Genomic DNA, 22130 nt, shown 5'->3' on the forward strand with positions numbered 1-22130 from the left:
GAAAAGGCAAGTTTAAAGCTGACAGGCTTCTTTAATGTTGAATTCCAGGAATTCAGCCATGTAAAAAGAGAAGGCACACTATGAGTTAAGTGCAAGGTGCTGCATGACATCTCCTGGGCTTCTTTCTATCAGTTACATTTGACAGGTTTGTTGCTCTGCCAAAGAGGCAATCCATGATCTGGGAGGAGAGAAACATCTTGAGCAGCTACGCACCCCCGTTGCCTATTCACAGAAGCCTTTGTATTTTGTGAATGTGTATTTTGTGGGGATTTTTTGTGTAGAAGCTGCAGCAACTCTCCTGTTCAAGTAGCAGAGGTCAGAAAGATCATAATCAGTCTCCTGGAACGACATCAATAACTCTTCTGGGAGTACTGTAAAGCTGCCAGATATAAGTAATATCGCTAAGCCCAGGAGGTGTTATGCAACTCGCTGGACCTAACTCATAGCGTGTCTTCATTTTTTACAATGGAGCTGAATTCCTGGAATTCAGCTTAAAGGCATGCAATATGCTTACCGCCCTCTGAAAAGTGATCTGTGATGAATTGCTTTTAAGAGGGCTGTATTGCAGATTTTGATAGGCATTCAGAAGGTGCTGCAGCCACCTCCTGATGCATGTTTTTGTTTTGTTTTTTTCACTTTTTCATGTTGCCGAACATCAGTTTTACTTTGCAGAACTGCACCGCAATTGTGAGCCAAGCATTTAGTTGTGGTTCAGCCCCATTGATCCTAATAAGTGGGTTTGACAGGCAGTGTCACCTGCTGTCAAACTCTGCAGCCTACGATAAATATGCCACAGCCACAAAGCAAAACTTCACATCCTTGGCATGCATACAGCCCAGTCAAGCTGTAATGTTGGAATGCTTACTTAGGCATGTGTAAGAAAAATATTAATTAGACTGGTTTTGGCTTGTTAAATGTTATATTGAATATTTTGGTTTTGTTTTTTTCACTCATTCTTTTTGCGTCCATTATATTTATTTTTATTTTACTTTTGCTTAATTTTTTTTATACTTGTCTTATTTTTTTCTGTTCTTTTTTTAAACCATTTTTAACCTTTTAAAAAGGTTTAACCTTAAACTGGAGAGTTCTTTACTGTAAGAGAGGCAAGGATGTGTAATTCCCTTCCACAGGCGGTGGTTTCAGCAGGGAGCATTGATGGTTTTAAGAAACTATTAGATAAGCACCTGACCGACCGCAACATACAGGGATATACAATGTAATACTGACATAAAATCACACATGTAGGTTGGACTTGATGGACTTGTGTCTTTTTTCAACCTCACCTACTATGTAAGTATGTAACTTAAGGAACTTAATGGGGTTGTAAACCCTCATGTTTTTTCACCTATGTATTAAGGTGAAAAAACTTCTGTCACTGACCGGCCCCCGCAGCCCCCCGTTTTACTCACCTGAGCCCCATATTTCCCTCGCCGAAGACGTGCTCTTCCCCTCTGCCTGTTGTCTCGGCTCTTGATTGGATAGATTGATAGCAGAGCAACCATTGGCTCCCACTGCTGTCAACAAATCCAATAACGCCGGCGCTGAGGGGTGGGGCTGAGTCCAGCATTCTGCGTCTAGGGTGAACTCGGGAGGTTCTGGGGACCCCAGAAGTTGAGGACCGGGGCCACTCTGTGCAAAATGAACTGCACAGTGGAGGTAAGGATGACATGTTTGTTTTAAAAAATAAAATAAAATAGTAGCTTTACAATCACTTTAATATGTACAGTCTGGAGGAAAGAAAGGAAAGGGGAGACATGATTGAAACCTTTAAAAACATCAAGGGGGTGAATAAGGTTCAGCAAGGCAGTTTTTTTTAATATGAGACCAAAATCAAGAACATGGGGACATGACCTCAAACTAACTGGAGGGAAGTTCAAAACTAATCTTAGAAAGTATCATTTTACTGAAAGGGTAGTTGATGCTTGGAATAAACTATCAGCAGAGGTAATAAGACAGTCAACAGTAAATGGCTTCAAACATGCTTGGGACAAACATAGATCTATAGCCAGACACAGTGGTGGCAAACAATCCACCTGCCACAATGCCACAACCCCCCCCCCCCCCCAAAAGCAGTCGAATCACAGGCAGAAAGAAAAAAAAATTACAGCACACGCATACAAAAGTTACATTTAACTCCTGCAAAGCTATTTAAAACCACCCGAGCATATTCAGAAAATATGGGGGTTTGGTCACACTATATGGTCATATAGTGCTGAGCCCACTTACTGAGACAAAGAACAAAATACTGACCCCAAATTAGTGAGTCCTACACTATCCATAGAATGGAAGATCATTGGAAGACATCATGGAAGGCATCCTCCACCCCCTTTTGGTCGGTCGGTCACCAGCCCCGCACTTACCCCATCTAGGTGGTGTGCAGTGCTTCCTGCGGGCGGCAGCTTCACCCTGAGTCTCCTCCTCCTGGGCTACACGTTGGCTTCCCCTGTGTCTCCTCCTTCTGGGCTTCATGGTGGCTTCTCCTACATCTCCTCCCTCTTCCTCCATGGCCAATAGGATTGCTTCTCCTCTCGGCAAATCGGGTGACAGGTCTCAGGACCCGCTCTCTCTGAGGAGAGTTAGGAAGGCAAATATGGACAGGCCTTTGGTCAGGCAACAAAGTTAACAGAAGAAAAAAAAACAAGCAATAAAAAAAAGTGAAAACATTAAAAAAGAAACCCCCCCCCCAAACTAAAAGGGCAGACTCGATGGACTACTTGGTCTTTTTCTGCCATCATCTTTCTATGTTTCTATCTTTTCGAAGAGGTCTTGGCAGGTATGTGGCAGGCAGATTAAAACTGAAGCTGTACAGCAAGTTTCTGTTCCAACTTGGACATTATCACCTACCTCCCTATCCACTGCTGGAACTCTCTGAAAATTCATTAGGAAGATTTCCCTCTCTTTCTGTCCTGGCGAAAAGGAAATCTACCCAATGGGGACACACAAGCACACAGCTCCCTTTCAGATATATACATAGGATTTTCTGGGGGGTCCAGTACACTGGGACACATCCGACTGGGCAGTTCCTGTACACTGCCAATCTTAGTTTTCCTGGCATACTTCTATTACAGATTTCGTTTAAATTGGCATCATGTGACATATTTTTAGAATGTGTTGAGTCCCTGTTGATGAGATATTGGCAGTTTTCCTCATGGCTTAGAATAGAACATGTCAGCGATTTAAATTTCATTTTTCCTGTTTCCCAAACCAGTTGTTTGTTCACTAGCAGGTCACATTCAAACTGCAGAAGAGCAATGTGAAATCATATGGTCCAAATTTTTTTTTTTTGGGGGAAAGATTAGGAAAGGGTAAGAACCTTTGTCAGGTTCCAGTGACAATTATACAAAGGCGGAATAACCCTCTCGCCTCACTTTGGACAGAGTCACTTTCAATTCCTTGGAAATCAGGCTGTGCTAGGAATTTTAACACAGACAGTAAATAAAATACAGGGATTCTAACCATTCCATGCTCTAAAACATAAACTGGAAGATGGAGATGGGCTTTCCCGCTGCTCCGTCTAATTGCCCTACAGTCCAACCGCTTATGAAGCTCTGGACTGAAACTAAACGTGGTTGGCCTTGTAGGCTGTCTCGCTTGTACAATGATTTGGTGCAACCGATATTATAATGAGTTGGGCAAACTTTTGAACTATTCCTCTTGGATAGATGCTGGGGTTGGATACCGCTCACAATTATTTGATGGTTTGGTGGTCAAATCTTTTGACCAATTGCAGGCAGAGTTCCCCTATTATGTAATTGCTATTATAAGTACTTACAACTCCATAACGCTATTAGACACTATTAGACTCCAAGGTAGGTGTGAGTCTGACAAGAAAGGTATTATCTCACTATTATATGCACACCTGTTACCTACTGTATATTATATTGTCAAAAGTGCCTTTACACGCACATGAACTTTGATGGCTTCCCAGTCTTAGTCCATAGGATTCAATATTGAGCTGGCCCACCCTTTGCAACTACAAGAGCTTCAACTCTTCTGGAAAGGCTGTCCAAAAGGTTTAGGAGTGTGTCTATGGGAATGTTTGACCATTGTTCCAGAAGCGCATTTGTGAGGTCAGGCACTGATGTTGGACGAGAAGGCCTGGCTCGCAGTCTCCGTTCTAATTAATCCCAAATGTGTTAGGTTGAGGTTAGGACCCTGTGTAGGTCAGTCAAGTTCCTCCACCCAAAACTCACTCACCCATGTCTTTATGGAACTTGCTTTGTGCACTGATGCGCAGTCATATTGGAACAGGAAGGGGCCATCCCCAGACTGTTCCCACAAAATTGAGAGCATGAAATTGTCCAAAATGTCTTGGTATACTGACGCCTTAACAGTGGAGGCTAGTAATGAAGGATTTTTTTTTTGGGGGGGGGGGGCGCACTCACCCTACAAGCGGAGCCCTCCAGCGATCTGGGTATTTGGCCTCCTGTCCTGATTGGCTGGTCCAGGAAGCCAGGGTTAGGAGTGCAGTGCTCTGCACCCTGAGGACATCATGAAATGGGCCAATCGGGGCCTCAGGCTCTGGTCACATGCTTGTGAGGGGGTGACGGGCCTGGTAGAGACCTTTTGGTCCGGCGCCCTGCACAGTGATGTTTGATTGTGTAGGGTAAAGGAGCGGATGGTGCGGGCTGGAGGGGCGGCACACCTGCACCCCTTGTAGACTGGCCTCCACTGCTTGGGTCCCTGGGAATTTTGTCCAGCACGGGCCTCCCTACATCACATCCAAGATGGCAGAGCCCGGCAGCAATCTCAAGCCTTTACAGGTAAATAACATGCATAAAGTACACTAAATACACAAATAATCATATGGGAAGAGTTTATTTGAAATTAATTATCCAGTGATAGGCTCTCTAAAAGAAATGTTGGTAATGTAACCCTTTGTACCGATTATATTGTGAGCCTTCAGTTCTGTGCTGAGGTTTAAAGAATGAGCTGAGTTACAGAAAGCTAAGAGTGAGAGGTTTTCTAGTGAATTAACAATTCAGACGCCTGGCTCCACATGGATGCAGAAATTGAGGCCAAATATCAAGTTGGGATGTGCATTGCATTTTTTTGTTACTGCAGTGCCTTCCAACAAGTCCCTCTTCAAACCCATGTTATGTTTGGCCAAAATGAGTTCCAGCCTGAAGCTCACGATTAGCAGCAGTGGGGAATAGATTTGTCCCTTACTTTACAGCTTGTAAGCACTGAGTGTATAAGTATCTGACTGCACTTGTAGCCTGTTTAACTCATCATGTACATCATGTGAAAGCCATCTCCTGTACCTATATTTAAAAATACGTAAACACCCGAAAATATAGTAATAATCTAAATTTCAGAATGTACAATGAATACAGGAATGATTTTGCCCAATGAAAGTGTTACACTTCTCTCTAAAAGTTTTATCTGAATGTGAATCAGCAGCCCCCCCATCCATAAGGAGCGCAGGAGTGCCACCCACCCATCCATGCGTCCAGCCCCCAATCTACATGCAGGGTGCCAGACGCATGGATTCCAGTGGGGTTTTTTTTTATAGCCTGAAGCTCTAATAGGCTTCAAAAAAGGGTGGTCTCGGGGTGCGCAGAGCACTGCACCCTGAGCCCACCCAGTTCTGTGACAATCACAAATTAATATTCATAATTGTCACACTGATTCTCCTCCCGGTCAATCAGTAAGCGGGTCGTGAGACCCATCACCCAACTGGCTGAAAGGACACCTAGAAGGAGGAGACGTATCGGAAGCCATGGCTTCCACCGTGATGCAGAGAAGGAGGAGATGCGTTGGAAGCCGCTGCCCGTAGGAGCGCTGCCCACACACCTGTGACCTAAATGGGGTAAGTACGGGGGGCCGACTGGAGGGTTGCTTGTTTGTGCCCCCCCCCAAAAGAAAAAAAACACCAGCCGCCACTGATGTGACTAAACAAAAATTTGAATGCTTGTATATTTTTTTAACTTTTTGTAACTATTCCCTCTTTTCATTTTTAGCTAACTCTGGCACCCCGCTTCCTCCCAAACTCACTGATGAGTGCAGACTTTGCAGCCAATTATATAACTAAAATCTACGGAATGACTTTTGGGCATAAACCAAGTCTACGGTGAGAAACAAGGAATGTAAGATCGATATATATGTGCATATACATAAGACGTACTTAAAGTGATCTATACAGTATTGATATAGATGGTGAATTCATTAGTTAACTTGAAAAGACAAAAGTCCATTGAGTTCAACCAATAAATAAAAAAAGAAAAGAAAAAATTTATAAATTGAACCCTACACCAACAGTTAATACAGAAGAAGGAAAAAAAAACTGATCAAGCATTGTCCCATTTACTCACTCCTTAAAGGGTCTAGTTTCACCACAGGCCCTTACAGGTCGTTGTCCTTCAGGGAACAGGTTTGTTAGAGAAAGTAGTCATGGGGACCCAAAACTATGCAGTTCTGCTTTATGTAACTATACTGATTTTATAACTAATGATATAAACGTACGTGTTTAACGTCAGCAGTGCCAAAGACTTGAATTATTGAAAATATGCTATTTTTTATTAATAACAGCAATTTCCTATAAATGTGCTGAAAAGCATATGGGTGGTGTTTATAACAGGAAACATTCCTCATATGTAAATGAGAAAAAAAAAAAAACTGCATTATATACAGTCTAAGGAGAACTGGTCATATAAGAAATATGCTTGCTGCCATGCTAATCTTAAATAAGACTGTTTTGCATAAACTCTTTTTATAAGTTCAGTATATTTTTGCTAAAGAGAGTTGGTCTTTTAAAGAAACCCTGTTGACAGATTATTACTTTCAACAACAATTTTGCCATAGGAATTATATGTGCCAATATCAGATTTTAGGCAAGTTTTTTAGCCCAAAATCCTCCAGTGTGTAGGCATCCAAAAGCCGTGAGACTGCTGCTGATCTTGGCCATCTTGAACGTGATGTCAACAGCCCCAGCAGACTCAGACTCAGTCAATTGACACTTTAGAGTATTCCTCATTGCGGGTGGAGGAGTTGGGCAGTTAGTAGACAGCCCCAGAAGAAAAGGGGCAGTGATGTGCAGAAAGGGCTATGAAATTGACTCTTCTTGAAGTGGTCAAATTTGAAAGCAAGTTCAAAGGCACTATCAGGGCCTGAATTTGAACCTACGACCTCTGGTGTGTCTGGCAATAACTCTGCTTGCTGAGCCAATTGGAATGCTAGACAGTTACCTGGACAATTTCTTGAATGATTCTGCCTTGAATCTTGTTTGTCTTGAACCTTGAGCTTTTTGTTCCTCCCATGAACTTCATGATTTAAGCCATGTCTCTGCACTTCTGGTTGCCAGATTATTGTGCTCCCTCACAATAACTCGCTTTTGTCACTCCTGCTGCTGTCCATATCTTCGCTACCATTCGTTAGCGACCTTTGGCTTATTCCTCGACTAAGCTTCTGCTTAATCCCAACCTCCAATAATTTGGTACCGACCTTTGGCTTGTTCCTCGGCTATGCTTCTGCTTAATCCCAACCTACAACCATTCGTTACCTACCTTTTGGCTTGTTTCCTGACTACACTGCTGCTTGATCCCTACCTGCTATATCTGCTACTGAACTCCAGCTTGCTCACCTCCTGGTGGGGCGATCCTGAGGACCTCCACCTGCTACTAACATGCAGAAAAATCCATCTCCACCATCAGGATCTCTGGTAAATACTGATTAATACTTAAAGCCCACACCTCAGGTGAACTCGTGTCATCAGCCAGGGTGACCTGCTTGTATACGTGTCTCGCTTGTCAGTGGGCACTGCTCCATTGCTATAGTTACTGGCCTCTGAACCTGACTTCAGACCGTGACAGGCTCATTGCCAGTGAAAAAACTCCTTCATGGAAAAGAAAAATACTGCAAGTAAGCTTTTAAAATACTTGATTTTCTATGCTTTTCCTACAATTTTTAAAGTTGTTCACAGGCTCTTATTAAACATTTTCACTAAAGATATATTTCTTTATCATACATATATACACAACAAACAGGCATTCTAGTTAATTTTAAAGAGGTTAAGACAATTTTTTATTGTGCTCTTTATATCTACAGTAGGTATTTAGTATGAATTATCTAAGTTTTACATCCACTTAAATATGGACTTTATTTAAACCCAATCTCTAAAATATAATTTTTGAAGGAACCCTGTCAGGTCTCTAAATCCAGAAAACCGCTGCATTAGAAATTGGCATATTTTACCATTTCTGATGGCCCGTTTCTCCTACATTTCCTCTGTTCCAGCACTGCAGTCTTGGAATGCCTCTTTGTTATTCAACATTTTAAATGGGCTAATGGAAAATCTCTTAAGAACAAAAACTGTAGACCATTGTATTGTATTGTATAGCAGAATGGCCTTCAAAATGATGGCATGGTCTCTCCCACCAGGTCTGTATATCTGCACAACAATAAACTGACAGATGCTGGTCTACCGGACAACATGTTCAACCAATCAAACAACGTGGAGATCCTTATCATGTCCAGCAACTTCCTGAAGTATGTTCCCAGGAACCTGCCCGCGGCATTATACAAGCTGCATTTGAGGGTACACAAATTCAGTACAATCCTGTTGGAAATGTTCCAAAAATTACTATAAATCATTGGAAAATTGTCTTGCAACACTGAGTATGTTTAGTAAACCTATACATTATATGAAGATAGGACCAATCATAAAGCCAAATTCCAGCCATTTGTTTTACATTAAGTATAGAAGAGGTTCCTGTCTCTAACTTTTTTCCCTCAATTTCTGTCCCTTTGTTGCGTGTAAAAAAAATTGGGGGTGCGGACATCATCGAGAAAGAAAGTTATGCTCAGCAATAAAACATACTAGACCATTCCTTCCACCTTTTATGAGCTGAGAAAGAGGGACCTTTTAGCTTAAAATTTGGATGCAAAGGACACACCCCTACCACTGTCCATATTATTGGGACCATAAATAATGAAGGCACAAAACATTATTGGTTATACCAACAAGGATTTTTCCAACAATTTTTTTCTTTTATATTGGGCTTTCAAAATAATAGATACAACAATAGACAGGTTGGTAGATGGGTTTCGTGTAGTTTATCATTTTTTATTGAGGTCTAAATATAAAATACACCAAAAAGGACAACTGAGGAGAGAAGAGAGACACCCGAGTCCCATTGGGGAGATTTCCCTCCACTTCCTGCCCTATAGCCAAAATAGTAAGTAAGAGAATATCCCTTCAAAATGAGGGAAGTTCTGGTTGTCACCAGGGTCACTAGAACTAGCGTCCTTATTGGAATATTTTCTCTCGGTTACTGTTCTGGGGGCAACCCAAAATTTTGAATTCTTTCTCTTTCACATTCTGTGATAACAGTAAACAGGACAAACTATTTCCTCTCCACTCTGTCCAAACAAATGGAAAAGTTTTGCCTTTAGTTATACTTTACGTATATAAAAATGTGTTTGTTCAATTAGCATGCAACACACAACCAAATAATATTCTTCTATCTTGCAGAACAATAAGCTGGAAAAGATTCCAGAAGGAGCATTTAGTCATCTGTTTGGTTTGCGGGAGCTCTACTTGCAGCACAATCTCCTGACAAATGACGGGATGAACAATGAGACATTTGGGTGAGACAATGACAATCACTCTTCAACAGAAAAATTGTATATTTCTGAAGTTATGAATACAAGACATCCTTGGGTACAAATGAGGTATAGCTAGCATATTAGGAAGCCCCATCCTTTATTATGCTCTGTCATTTAACACACAAGCCTTTTTGTAAGAGTGATATAGGAAGGAGAAAGCAGATAGAATCACAGTTTACAGTAGAGGATTGGCGTATGACATGCCCAGAAGGGTTTTGCGTGATGAAGATTCTTTAACAGCAAAAGCTCTTAAAGAGATCAAATATCCTAATTGGCAGTCTCTGAATTGGCATTAGTCCTCTTTTACCCTGGCAGCAGTTTCACCCCCCCCCCCCCCCCCCGAAAAGTGAGTGCAGTAGAGCAATAACTTCTAGGCCTTCAGGGGGCAATCCTGCTGCCTCCAGAATGTGCTTTTTTACTGGCTGTTTTGTTTTTCAAATGTGGATTCTATTTTGTAAAAAATTGGGAGATTACAGCAAAATTTGCTATTTTGGCAAAATGCAATGGGATCGAAGAAGTATGATTTTTTTTTGTGGTTTTAAGGGTGCAATATAGATGGCTTTTGAGGGTTACATAAGCTCCTTTCAACCATCCTGGACTTGTTCCCTTGCCAAATTTACCCTTCATTAGCCTAATTAGAGAAGAAAAAAACAAACCGTTGAAAAAATGTAGATCTACAGTCTAATATCGATAAAATACACAACAATGGGGAAAAAACTGAAATACAAAGTACACTAAACTCAGTAAATCAACTCTAAAAAAACAAATTTTATTTTTATGGTGAGCAAAATTGAGAGTTTCCAATTCTGGGAAATTTCTCTGATTGCAAAATTTTTTAATTTTACTAAAATCCCTACATTTTACATCACTCTGCAGTCAGATAAGTTTATTTCTCACTTCTGCTTTACAGATGTCACCTCTTCTGCTCCAGTCCTGTCAATGAACAATCAGTCGGCATCATCACAGTGCTTTTTGATTGTCCAATAAACAGACAAGTGAAAGAGGAAAACTAAAAGAGGCAACAGTGGTGCAGCCTGACTTTTTATTTATTTGGGACTCTAAAGCAATAGGAGCACAATAAAAATGAATAAGAAAAAAGGTGGGACCTGTCAAAGTCATATACATAATCTGATGACAATCAGAGAGAGATTGGAGAACTCCGTAGGACACTGCAGACTGCATACCATGGCCTTCATTTTTTTGAATGGGACACAAATTGCCACAAAGTATGGAGAATCTGCTCCCTGTTATAAATGAGCCCCTTGTAGGTCAAGACCAATAAAACAAGGAAATGTTGTGTGATCCCAACAGAAAGAAGATACTATAGGCATTAAAGCAGGGGTCTCAAACTGGCGGCCCTCCAGCTGTTGCAAAACTACAAGTCCCATGAGGCATTGCAAAGCTGACAGTTGCAAGCATGACTCCCACAGGCAGAGGCATGATGGGACTTGTAGTTTTGCAACAGCTGGAGGGCCGCCAGTTTGAGACTCCTGCATTAAAGGTTGTGTGCCTACGTAGTTAAGAATAGAAAGCCAGCTCCATTCAAAGTTCACATATAAGTATTTAAGATATGAATATAGCTGTTTGGCCAAAGTTCCAATTAATATATCCTTGTACTTATCACAAGCTGATCTTTGCTTGCAGTGATATGGGCTCTTTTTTTACCTTTTAAATCTTTCTCTTTTTCAGGAAACTGACCAGACTTGAGTATCTAGATCTATCGAGCAATGGCCTGACTCATGTTCCCAGTGGGCTACCCCGTAACATTGTCATTCTTCATTTGGAAAAAAATAACATTCGGTCTATAGCGGTTGATGTTTTAACGCAGATTAAAAACTTGGAGTATCTTTTGCTCCATAACAACAGGCTGAGGGCTCGGGGCATTCATCCATCAGCTTTTCAGGGTTTAAAGAAGCTGCACACTCTTCACATGTACAACAACTTGCTGGAAAAGGTACCTGGAGGACTTCCTCGTAGGGTGAAGACACTGATGCTTCTTCACAACCAAATCACTGGCATTTCCAAGGATGACTTTAACACCACATATTTTATTGAGGACCTGAATCTGAGCTATAACAAGATTATGAGTAGCTCAGTACATAAGGAGGCATTCCGTAAACTGAGGCTCCTAAAAACATTGGACATGTCAGGCAATAAATTAAAATCTGTTCCATATGGGCTTCCAAAGAACTTGGAGATCCTTAAATTGAAAGAAAATGAAATTAGCTCCGTACCACAAGACACACTGGCTGGGATGTCAAAGCTGAAAGAACTGTACCTAAGCTTCAATAAACTAAAGATCATCTCTATTTATACAGGGGCCTGGGCAGAGCTCAGCAGTCTCCAGGTAAGGCAGCTCGGTAATCAGGTTTCTCCTACTGTACATATGTGATTATTGGTCCCATCCTGCAGGTGCTGCTGTATTTTTAAAATCATTCCTTAATAACCACTTGCCATACAGCCCCGGGGGCCCTTTACGTGGGTCTTTACGTGCAGGGGCCTAGATGGACTGACCGAACATGTGCCCATTGTGATTGGCTGTTACAGTGGTCACATAGTCAGGAGCCTGTCCCCCTTGTTCCCAATCATAACCAGAGACCAAGAGCTGCCTATGACGATTCAGTCACTCTACTTGGAGCACACTCTCAAGACAGATATCTTGGCTGTCTATGGAAGTATATGTGTGTTATGTGGGCAATAAAGCCCACCCTCAGACAAGTGCATTACATGGGTGGTAAGAGATTAATGTAAAGTACCATGGTTATTTGGTAATCAAACCAGTCACATGGGTTATTGTGAGTTTATCTAATGCATACCAAAACTGCTAAATTTGGCCTGGGCATCCAGGTTTCAATAACTCCTGGTCATGAAAGGGTTAAAAGCCAAATGATGGACCCAGCTGAAAAACCTTTGAGAACTAAATCTGGTAAAATTTGCCTTTGGAGCCTCAGTCTTTGGAGTAGAGCACTGTTGCTCACCCAGTACTGAAATTTCAGACTTTTCCTTTCATGTGTGCATGTTATTGATGATCTTAATGTAAAAACAGTTAATCTAGAATTATTTCCTATCTGAAGCTGAAAATGTAGCCAAGGCTGACATATGCATACCACGTGTCTTGCAGCTGCTTGATTTGTCAACGAATCAGCTGTCTTATGTACCATCGGACTTACCTGAAAGCCTTGAGTACCTGTACCTACAGAGCAACAGGATTGCCACATTGTTTGACAGTGCCTTTGAGTCCATCCCTAATATAAAGGGGATCTTCCTCAGGTAACAGAAACCAACACTAATATTGTATATATGCTTCCATTTAATATTTTTTATATTTAAAAATGTAATGCAACAAAACTATAAAAAAAATTATGTTTAATCCAGTCATGTTATAGAAAAATTCAACTGTTGTGCAGCTAGAATGAGCTCCCCAATATGTTTTTATGCTAGCTTCCTGTAATCTCACATACAAAATGACTGGAAGAGGAAAGGACGGCACAGCGAGCCATTTATGTGCTACTTGACTCCATAGGGGGTTATTTACTAAAGGCAAATCCACTTTGCACTACAAGTGCAAACTACAAGTGCAACGTGCACTTGAAATTGCACTGAAAGTGCACTTGGAAGTGCAGTCGCTGCAGATCTGAGGGAGACATGCAAGGAAAATAAAAAAAACAGCATTTTAGCTTGTACATGATTGGATAATAAAATTAGCAGAGCTTCCCCTCATATCAGATCTACCCTTCAGATTTACAGTGACTGCACTTCCTAGTGCACTTTCAGTGCAATTTCATGTTCACTTTGCACTTGTAGTTTGCACTTGTAGTAAATAGCCCCCATAGTGTTGTAATAAAAAGAATAAGAACGCAATGCTGTAATGCTTTTCATCAGCATGCTATGGGCTGGTCAGTGATCATGCTTCATTCTAATGACTCTACAGCTGTGGAAAAAGTATGGTCACTGACTTCTATCCAAGATCCCCTGCACACTGGGCATTTAGCTCTGGTGCATAGGGCTCTGGCATTAAGCTTCAGGCAGAGAGCACAGGTGCCCCGTCCAAGCCTGCTGGGACTGGATGGTGCAGCTAGCGGTGTTTCCATTTAGGGCAGTATGCACTTAGACATCAATGTCTGAAATGCAGAGAAGTCTGCGATCCAGGCATTGATCCTTGTGCACATATTGCCCTAAACATTCATACTGTTAGGTGCACCATCCAGCCTCATTCTGCTGTAGCAGCTGTCAGCCTCTCATAGAGTTTGACAGGCTGCTGGGAGTGTCAATGGACAGCGCACCTATGCTCTCAGCACCAGAAGCTAAACCTTTGCACACTCTATACTCAGATGGAGGTGCATTCTGCTCTTTTCTGCTTTCATGTTTACTAGGTTGACTCAGGACCTATACAGGGGAGCTGCCATATTCCATATTCCATAACGTCCATTCCCTTTTCCTTCACATTTACCCTAGTGCATATCTGGGAGGCTACAGCAGTGCTGTAGTATTTTCCTATATATCTGTGCCTGGATCATAACACTGGCCCAAAATAATTTTTATTGAAACATATCACTACATTTAAGGCCTTATGCATGCTGGAAATGTAGTCCTTGTGCAGGAAATCCCAGCGTTTTTGTACCAGCAGAAGGCACAGGTGCACTGCTTGCAGCCTGTAAAGGTTCAATGTTGCAGCTTGAAAGGGCTAGAAGAAGCAATGAGTGATACTAACATTTAGTGCAGTTTGCACCCAGGGATGAATGCCCAGAAAGCAGATTTCTTATATTCTAGGCATTTGCCCCTGGGTGTATATGTTAGTACCACTTGGTGAACCATCCGGCCCTATCCAATCAAAGCAGCTTTCAGCCTCTGATAGAATTGTATAGGCTGCTGGCAGCTGAGCTGGACAGTGCGCTTGTGCTAAATGCCTAGTGTACATGAGGCCTTAGGAGCCAAAATAAAACTGGCAACATTTAGGAATTCTCAACAAAGTGATTTTTTTTCTGCCTTTCTTAGGTTCAACCTGCTAACTCCTGAAGCTGTAAAAGAAAGTGCATTCCATGGACTGGATAAATTACAAGTTCTGGACATTGAAAGTCATTTAGCCTTACCAAAGGTGACCAAGCAGAAAAAGGAAAAAGAAACAGAAAATGATGAAGATGAAGAGGAAGAGGAGGAGGAAGACAGATAAAGATAAAACTGGTACTTCATGTACGTTCACAAAAAAGAACAGTTTAACCAGATTATATTTGGCTAAAATGAACCAAAAATCCTTTTTCCTAAACCAGGGTGAACCCTGTAAATTTTACAGTAGAGCTGTAGCAAGGTCCCGGATCTCCTTTGGTCTAATGAGAACCACCAGAGCCAAGGAAAGCTGACATCCTTCTTTATAGAGTGGGTTGCAAGGCATAGTGGGTGTAATGCAGGGTAGATTCAAGGGTGCCAGACACTTCTTGAATGCAAAGAGATTTATTTTTCTCTTGAACAGAACGGTGGGAGAGAGGGTTTAGGGCCAGAACACCCTTAGATAGTTGCAATGTTAATTTGCAGACTCCTAGAGGTAGACAGCCATGCAGGGAATGGCATCCAGCAAGACCAAAACATAACCACTTAAGGACCGCCTCACGCCGATGTCACGGCTGGGCACAAGCACGTACCTCTACGTTGCTCTTTAAGTGCCCAGCCGTGGGGTCGGGAGTGAGCCGGCGGCGGCGCGCTCCTGACCCGGTCCTGAGCTCAGTGACCGTGGCCGATCGCCGCTGGTGTCCCGCAATCGGGTCACAGAGCTAAAGAATGAGGAGAGGTCTGTGTAAACAAACCTCTCCTCGTGCTTCCTACTGTGGCTGTTACCGATCGTCTGTTCCCTGATATAGGGAAAGACGATCAGTAATGTCACATGCCAGGCCACACCTCCCTACAATAAAAAAACACATAACGTCATACATAACCCCTACACTGCCCCCTAGTGGTTAACTCCTTCACTGCCAGTGCCATTTACACAGGAATCAGTGCATTTAAATAGCACTGATTGCTGTTTAAATAACAATGGTCCCAAAAATGTGTAAATGTCCGATGTGTCCGCCATAATGTTGCAGTCACAATAAAAATCACTGATGGCCGCCATTACTAGTAAAAAAAAAAAATTCATAAAAATACCATAAAACTATCCCCTATTTTGTTAACGCTATAACTTTTGCGCAAACCAATCAATAATCGCTAATTGCGATTTTTCTACCAAAAATATGTAGAAGAATACGTATCAGCCTAAACTGAGGAAAAAATTTTTTTTATATATTTTTTGGGGATATTTATTATAGCAAAAAGTAAAAAATATAGAATTTTTCTCAAAATTGTCGCTCTATTTTTGTTATATATATATATATAGCGCAAAAAATAAAAACCGCAGAGGGGATCAAATACCACCAAAAGAAAGCTATATTTGTGGGGAAATAAAGGACTCCAATTTTGTTTGGGAGCCACGTCGCACGACTGTGCAATTGTCACTTAAAGCGACGCAGTGCCAAATCGCAACAAGGGACTTGGTCCTTTGGCTGCAAATTGGTCCGGGGCTTAAGTGGTTAAGGGGGTTTATGCCCCCAGAGCTAGCTGTGAGGATTAACAGGCCACAGTTCTTCCCTACGTGGCTTTCCAACAATGCTGCTAGTAAGGAGACCGCTGCTTATTTAAAATGGCTTGCTAACACTCATTTTGTATTTCTTTTTCTTCCGTGACAGTAACACCTAATAAAGGTTTTTCTTTTTCAGATGTCTAGTGAACAGATGAAGACTTTCATACAACACCATCTTCATTCTAATGACCTATCTAGTGTGATTTGCACCTTCTGCCGTAATTTGTGTGCGCAATGGTTGCCCTGGGACATTCAAAACAAGGGATCAGAATGAATCTGCATAAGAAACGTGATCTTTATGGACCTTGCAAAAGCTGGCTTTTGTTATATTTTTATATTATATTACATGTTAAGAAGTAAATCCATAGACAAGGTGATCTTCCAGTCTGTGATAACAAGATCTTTTCATTTCAGATATTATATTACATGGTAGAGACCTTACTTCCAAGCATGACATAAATTATTTTTATAGTTATTTTGCCTCTAACAATGCTTGGCCAGTAAAAAAAAAACACACAGAATTATGTGGTTATCATACAAAATGTGGTATGGATAGGTAAGTATGGTCACTATGCTCTGTTTTCTCTTTTAACCTTATTGACAAGGACTAAAATTGGACCTTATACCTCAGCCGGAGCACTTGCTTATGTTTTTATTTTTACAAAAATATCTTTATTACTATTTTATAAATTAAATTTTAACAAAGGGAGTGAACTTTAAAGCTGAATATCAGACAAACACCTAAATACACGAATGAAATACTGTACATATATGGACAATATTGTAAAAGGATTTGTGTTTCTGTCGATCCAGTCCCATTAGACCGTACAGCCAGGTAGATGTCACCAACTGATAATTCTTCCTTGCAGAAGTGCTGTGTCTGCACAGCAAGAGCTAACTCTTTACTTAGGTCTAGGGGACACAGAAAGCAGGATCCTCTGTGTTGCATTTCCGCCATGCTCCAGTGGTCTAAGGTCCTGGTATCATTAAGATCAATACAGGGTCCACCGCCAGAGCATGGGGGAGCACCATCTGCCAGGGGAATGGAGGATTGAATAAGTAGATGTACTTTTACACTCCCCAAGAATAAAGAAACAGTCACCCCTTGAAGTGCTGGTGCAGCCCAACTGCAAGGGAGAAGTTTCAAATTTCCCGGAGTTGGACTTTAAGGATTACAGTGGTGATATCATCCCGCCCTCAACCTGCTGACTGAACCAAGAAAGAGCATCAGCAGAAAGATAGGGGTTGATTTACTAAAGGCAAATAGACTGTGCTCTTTGCAAGGCGCAGTTACTCCAGAACTTAGTAAATTAGGAAGTTTAACTTTGCAAAGAGTACCCAATCACATGCAAGGAAGTTAACAAAAAAAAAGCATTTTTGCTTGCACATGATTGGATGAGGTTAGTCAGCAGAGCTTCTGCTAATTTCCTAAGCTCTGGTGCAACTGCACTTTGCAAAGGGCACAGTCTATTTGCCTTAAGCAAATCAACCCCATAAAGTCATCCTCCTGCAAACTCTGCTGTCTGCCTATCAGCGCATCCTTACCAGCACATTTACATGCGGTCTCTTTCCCAAAATGAATGCTGCTATCCTGGGGAATGCAAGTCACTGATATAACGTCAAATTTAGGTATTAAACTAATTGCATTTAAAAAGAACATGTAATAATGCATTAAGCAATGCAGAGCTGCAATAATTTGTATCTGCATGGAGTTCAGCTTTAAGTTGAAAAATAAAGGATATGTGATAATCATAAATTCTAAAACATAATGGAACTGCAAATAAAGATCAAGAAGCTGTATATACCTGGGATACTTGTCTTTCATGCACAAGGTAAACCACCTGCCACTTATGGAATGTGTAAAGATTCCTGCAAAATATAAGCTGAATGTTATCCAGCCCAACAGATTACTGTCAGATGAGGATATAATCATATGCAACATCTATTGATACCCCTGGGCAGCCAATCTCTGGGTAAGTTTTGTTCTTTTAGCCAAGCGCTTTAATTCCTAGAAATAAGGGCTAACACTAGGATGTCTGTTTAGTGTGCATTAACATCTATATAGGGCTGATACCAGCATGCCATGATCATTAAATTCACACAAATAGTAAAAGAATACAATGGCATATGCCTATAGCTTAGCACGTGTATAGGTAGATATAAATATCAATAGAGATGAGGACCTTCCCCTGACAATAAAACTTACTGTAGGTGTGTGTGTGGGGGGGGGGGGGGGGTGTTGCAGCGTGTGTGGCAGCAATAATTCACACAGTTAGGTGCAACATAAAACTTGTATTGAAGTAATATAGTAAAAGTTCATAACAAAGCCGGTGGCAAAAAAGACTGACAGTATCTGTTGAGAGGAGGGGGGGCAGAATGCGGTCTGGCCATCTTATGCCCAGTCAAGAAGGTGTGCAGAAGAGATGTAACCCTATGCTTTCCCTCCTGACCTGTCCTTACTCTACCAATTCACCAAAAGTACGGCAAACCTGGAAGCCAGGGCCTTAAAAAAAGCTCTTTCTGACCCAAGATGGTTGCCAGAGTGACATGGGGTGGCAACATCCACTCGGCTCATTTCCCCAGTGACCCAGGAAACCAGAGAGGAACCATGTTCCTCCTGACCTCCTCTCCATCTGCAGTGCCACTGCGGATAGCACCATCTGCAATGGAGAAAGTAGACTGCACTTGCCTACATGCATATCAGAATGTCCTTTTAGATGACAAAGTCCCAGGTGGCAAGAATGGACATGTCAGTCTTGTGCAGTCTGCTTTCTCGCCACTTCACATGGGTTTATTTCCACCTCTCCAATGCCCTTAGGGCTCATTTAAACATTGGTGCCCTCTGCAGAGCAATCCACAGGGGGCAACTCCTCAGAGGGTGCTTGACACATGATTGCAGCACAGTTGTGGCATGGCCCAATTCAAGGGGAATGAGTGACATTGGATGGGCAACAGTGGATTTTTTTTTGCCCTATGTTTATACTTTAATTACCAGTATGCCTATGGTACAGAGTATGAGAGTATTTCAAGGGTTTCTCTGGGGTAAAAAGGTTGATAAAGGGTGTGTGTGTGTGTGTGTGTGTGTGTGTGTGTGTGTGTGTGTGTGTGTGTGTGCAGATAGACCAGGCTGTCAATGATGCTGCAGCCACCCACACACAGCTAGGTCTGGCAGCCAATGCCAACAAAAAGAGGAGTAGCTGTGTGCAGAGAGGAGAAAGAAGGAGACAGTAGAGGAATCTAATGGAATGCTGTGCACCCTGGGAGAGGACAAAGCCAGCTGGGAGGAGCAAGGACTTCTAGGGGATACAGTCCCCAGAGAGACTGAGCCTGATGCTGTAGAGCTGTTTTGGAACTACCAGTGCCAGCAGACCAGGGATCTGCAGAGGAAGAAAATGGGAAGAGTTCCTTGAGGCAGTTGTATGGTTCAGTCCAGTGCGGCCACCTGGTCTACTGAGAGGTCATCATCAAGTTGTGTCACAATTGACGTCACTGATTCCACACAGAGGAGGCGAGTCCTCAAATGATTCAGTGGTAAGAGGCCACTGGCTAAAACCTTCTACCTACTATTTAAGGAAATATTATTACCTGTTTAAAATACGTTTTGGGCACCTATGCCCGATTTTGTGGGACTCACGCAAGTTGAGAGCTTCAACTCTTGAAATTTGGTCCCAAGGTGCACCAACTCACTGGCCAGTGGGAGGAGGTTTGACAGAGACTTACAAAACTCTATTCTTTGCATCTCCCTTTAGTTAGGAAACCCCTTAGTACAGGGATATGCAATTAGCCGACCTCCAGCTGTTGTTGTCCCATCATTCCTCTGCCTCTGTGTGTCATGCTTGTGGCTGTCTGAGTCTTGCTATGCTTCATGCGAGTTGTAGTTCTGCAACAGCTGGAGGTCCACTAATTGCATATCCCCGCCTTCGTATATAGCCCTTAGTAGTGTTTTTAAATTTTTGATCATTGATTTACCATGTGTTGCAAAAATAAATATACCCCTTCCAGCCTTGGTGGGAGAGAGGGTGTGGCATTGCCTGGAAGATTGCTGGCATCCAGAGCCATGAGACCCAAATATAAGCGACCTTTTATATATATATATATATATTTTTTTTTTTTCATAGATTTACTGTTATAAGAAATTCAGGCAACAATTTTTCAATAGCTCAGTCTTTAGTTTTAGTGATCTCAGTGTAGCCTCCTTTACATGTTCTTAGTTTGTATAGGACAGAACTTGGCATGGGGCTCTGTTGCTACAGCCCTTCCTCTTCAAGGTTGGATGTGTTATGTGTCATTTTGTTTTAGTGACTAGTTGCACCTAATAAAATGTCCATTGAATGTATACATGTGTTGGTGTTACTTTCACAGCAAACCGTCCTGTCATTCAGTCATCAGCTGTTTCCTGTCTGTCCCTGAATGACCTGCCCTGAAAGGCTATGACATTATTAGTGTGACGCTTGCAGTGCTGGAACAACCCCATTGTTTGGAAATCGAATTAGTTTTCTCGGAAAACTTTATAGGGGAAAATATTTGTAAAATAAAATGTGCTGCATGTGAATCATCAGAAAGGGGGAGATGACGGGACCCTCCTGACAAAATGAAGCCATACCCAGTCACTTGTTTCCACCCTGGAATCAGATGCTTTCTGTGCTTTGTACACTCCATCATAAGGTTATTTGGTAGTCATTTATAAAACCCAGAACAAAAATAAAAAATGTAATCTTTCAACAGCAACCAATTAGATACCATTTTTATTGCATGCCGTTTTATTTTAATTTTATTTCTCTGTTTTCTTTCACTTAGGTCTGCCAATTAGACACTTTTTCTCTTATAAAATTAGGTAACTTATACAACATTGAAGTGTATGTATAACCATTACCTTTTTTTTTTGTTTGTTTGTTTTTTGTTTTTTAGGGATAGAGTAGGGAAGCTGTCTGTGTTTATATGAGATGCCCCCTCTATTCTTCTTGTGAAGATTCCACAGGAAAAGAGAGGCAAATTGAGACGGATTTCCATTTTAGACCTAGACACTTGTCACCGTTGGATGATTTACCCTCACCTCTTGCTGTGGTATAAATTCTAAAATGTTGGAATTTCCATCACTTCCTCAGTGACAATGATCACCAGGATAAATAGAAAGGTGAATCTGCCTAGTGTCGATACAAACAGCAAAAAACATAAACGGGTCTAAGCTTTCTCCACCAAAAAAAATAATAATAATTTTTCCTTTACACACTGGAATTTGCTCCAGAGCTTAGTAAATGAGCAGAAGCTCTGCTGACTTCCATCATCTAATCATGTGCAAGCAAATATGATGATTTTTTTTTTCTTTGCACGTAATAGGATTTTCTTTGCAGTGACACTTTAGTATATCTTTACCTCCATTACTAAGCTCTGGAGCAGTGCACTTTGCAAATTGCATATGCTATTTGCCTTTAGTAATGCAAACCCTTTGTACCCTTTGCCTTTACACACACAGGAATGCCATAGCCACATGTGACCTAAAAGTCATCAAACCTCATATCCATTAGCGCTTCTACCAACATCACTGAGGATAAAATGCCCAGTAATGTGTGCTGTAATGAACAATGACACCAAAAAATCAGCTGTAATTTCCTAGCAGTGTCACCTGATCAACATTTATGAAACATAAACTCCTATCACACTAGTGGTCCTCAAGTTACCCCTAGACACAGGATCACTAAGCCCTTGTACACACGGTCGGAGATTCTGACAACCAAATCCATCAGATTTTTGACGGATCTTGTCCGAAACTGTTGCATTTCGGTCAGACAAAGTTGTCGGAAAATACGATCTTTCAGAACGTGATGACGTAATTTCGTTACGATGGGACTACGTTCAGGCTAGTAGCCAATAGCTTTGATGTAGGAATTTGATCTGAGCATGCGTGGCACTTGGTCCG

General features: G+C 41.6%; 1 protein-coding gene across 3 annotated transcripts in view; it reads left to right on the forward strand.

Annotated features, from left to right (window-relative positions):
• Positions 1-20549, forward strand: part of PODN (podocan) — an 80895-nt gene extending 60346 nt beyond the window's left edge. For all 3 annotated transcript variants that reach the window (XM_077453310.1, XM_077453309.1, XM_077453311.1), the window contains exons 5-11: positions 5964-6073; positions 8380-8536; positions 9473-9588; positions 11296-11953; positions 12728-12876; positions 14602-14796; positions 16350-20549. In XM_077453310.1, coding sequence (XP_077309436.1) covers positions 5964-6073; positions 8380-8536; positions 9473-9588; positions 11296-11953; positions 12728-12876; positions 14602-14776 — 1365 coding nt within the window. In that variant the 3' untranslated portion in view covers positions 14777-14796; positions 16350-20549. The remainder of the gene's footprint in view (positions 1-5963; positions 6074-8379; positions 8537-9472; positions 9589-11295; positions 11954-12727; positions 12877-14601; positions 14797-16349) is intronic.
• The last annotated feature ends 1581 nt before the right edge of the window (positions 20550-22130 follow it).

This window comes from Lithobates pipiens, unplaced genomic scaffold, assembly GCF_037356315.1.
Source record: "Lithobates pipiens isolate NorthernLeopardFrog02 unplaced genomic scaffold, aLitPip1_a1.2 Scaffold_23, whole genome shotgun sequence".
NCBI lineage: Eukaryota > Metazoa > Chordata > Amphibia > Anura > Ranidae > Lithobates > Lithobates pipiens.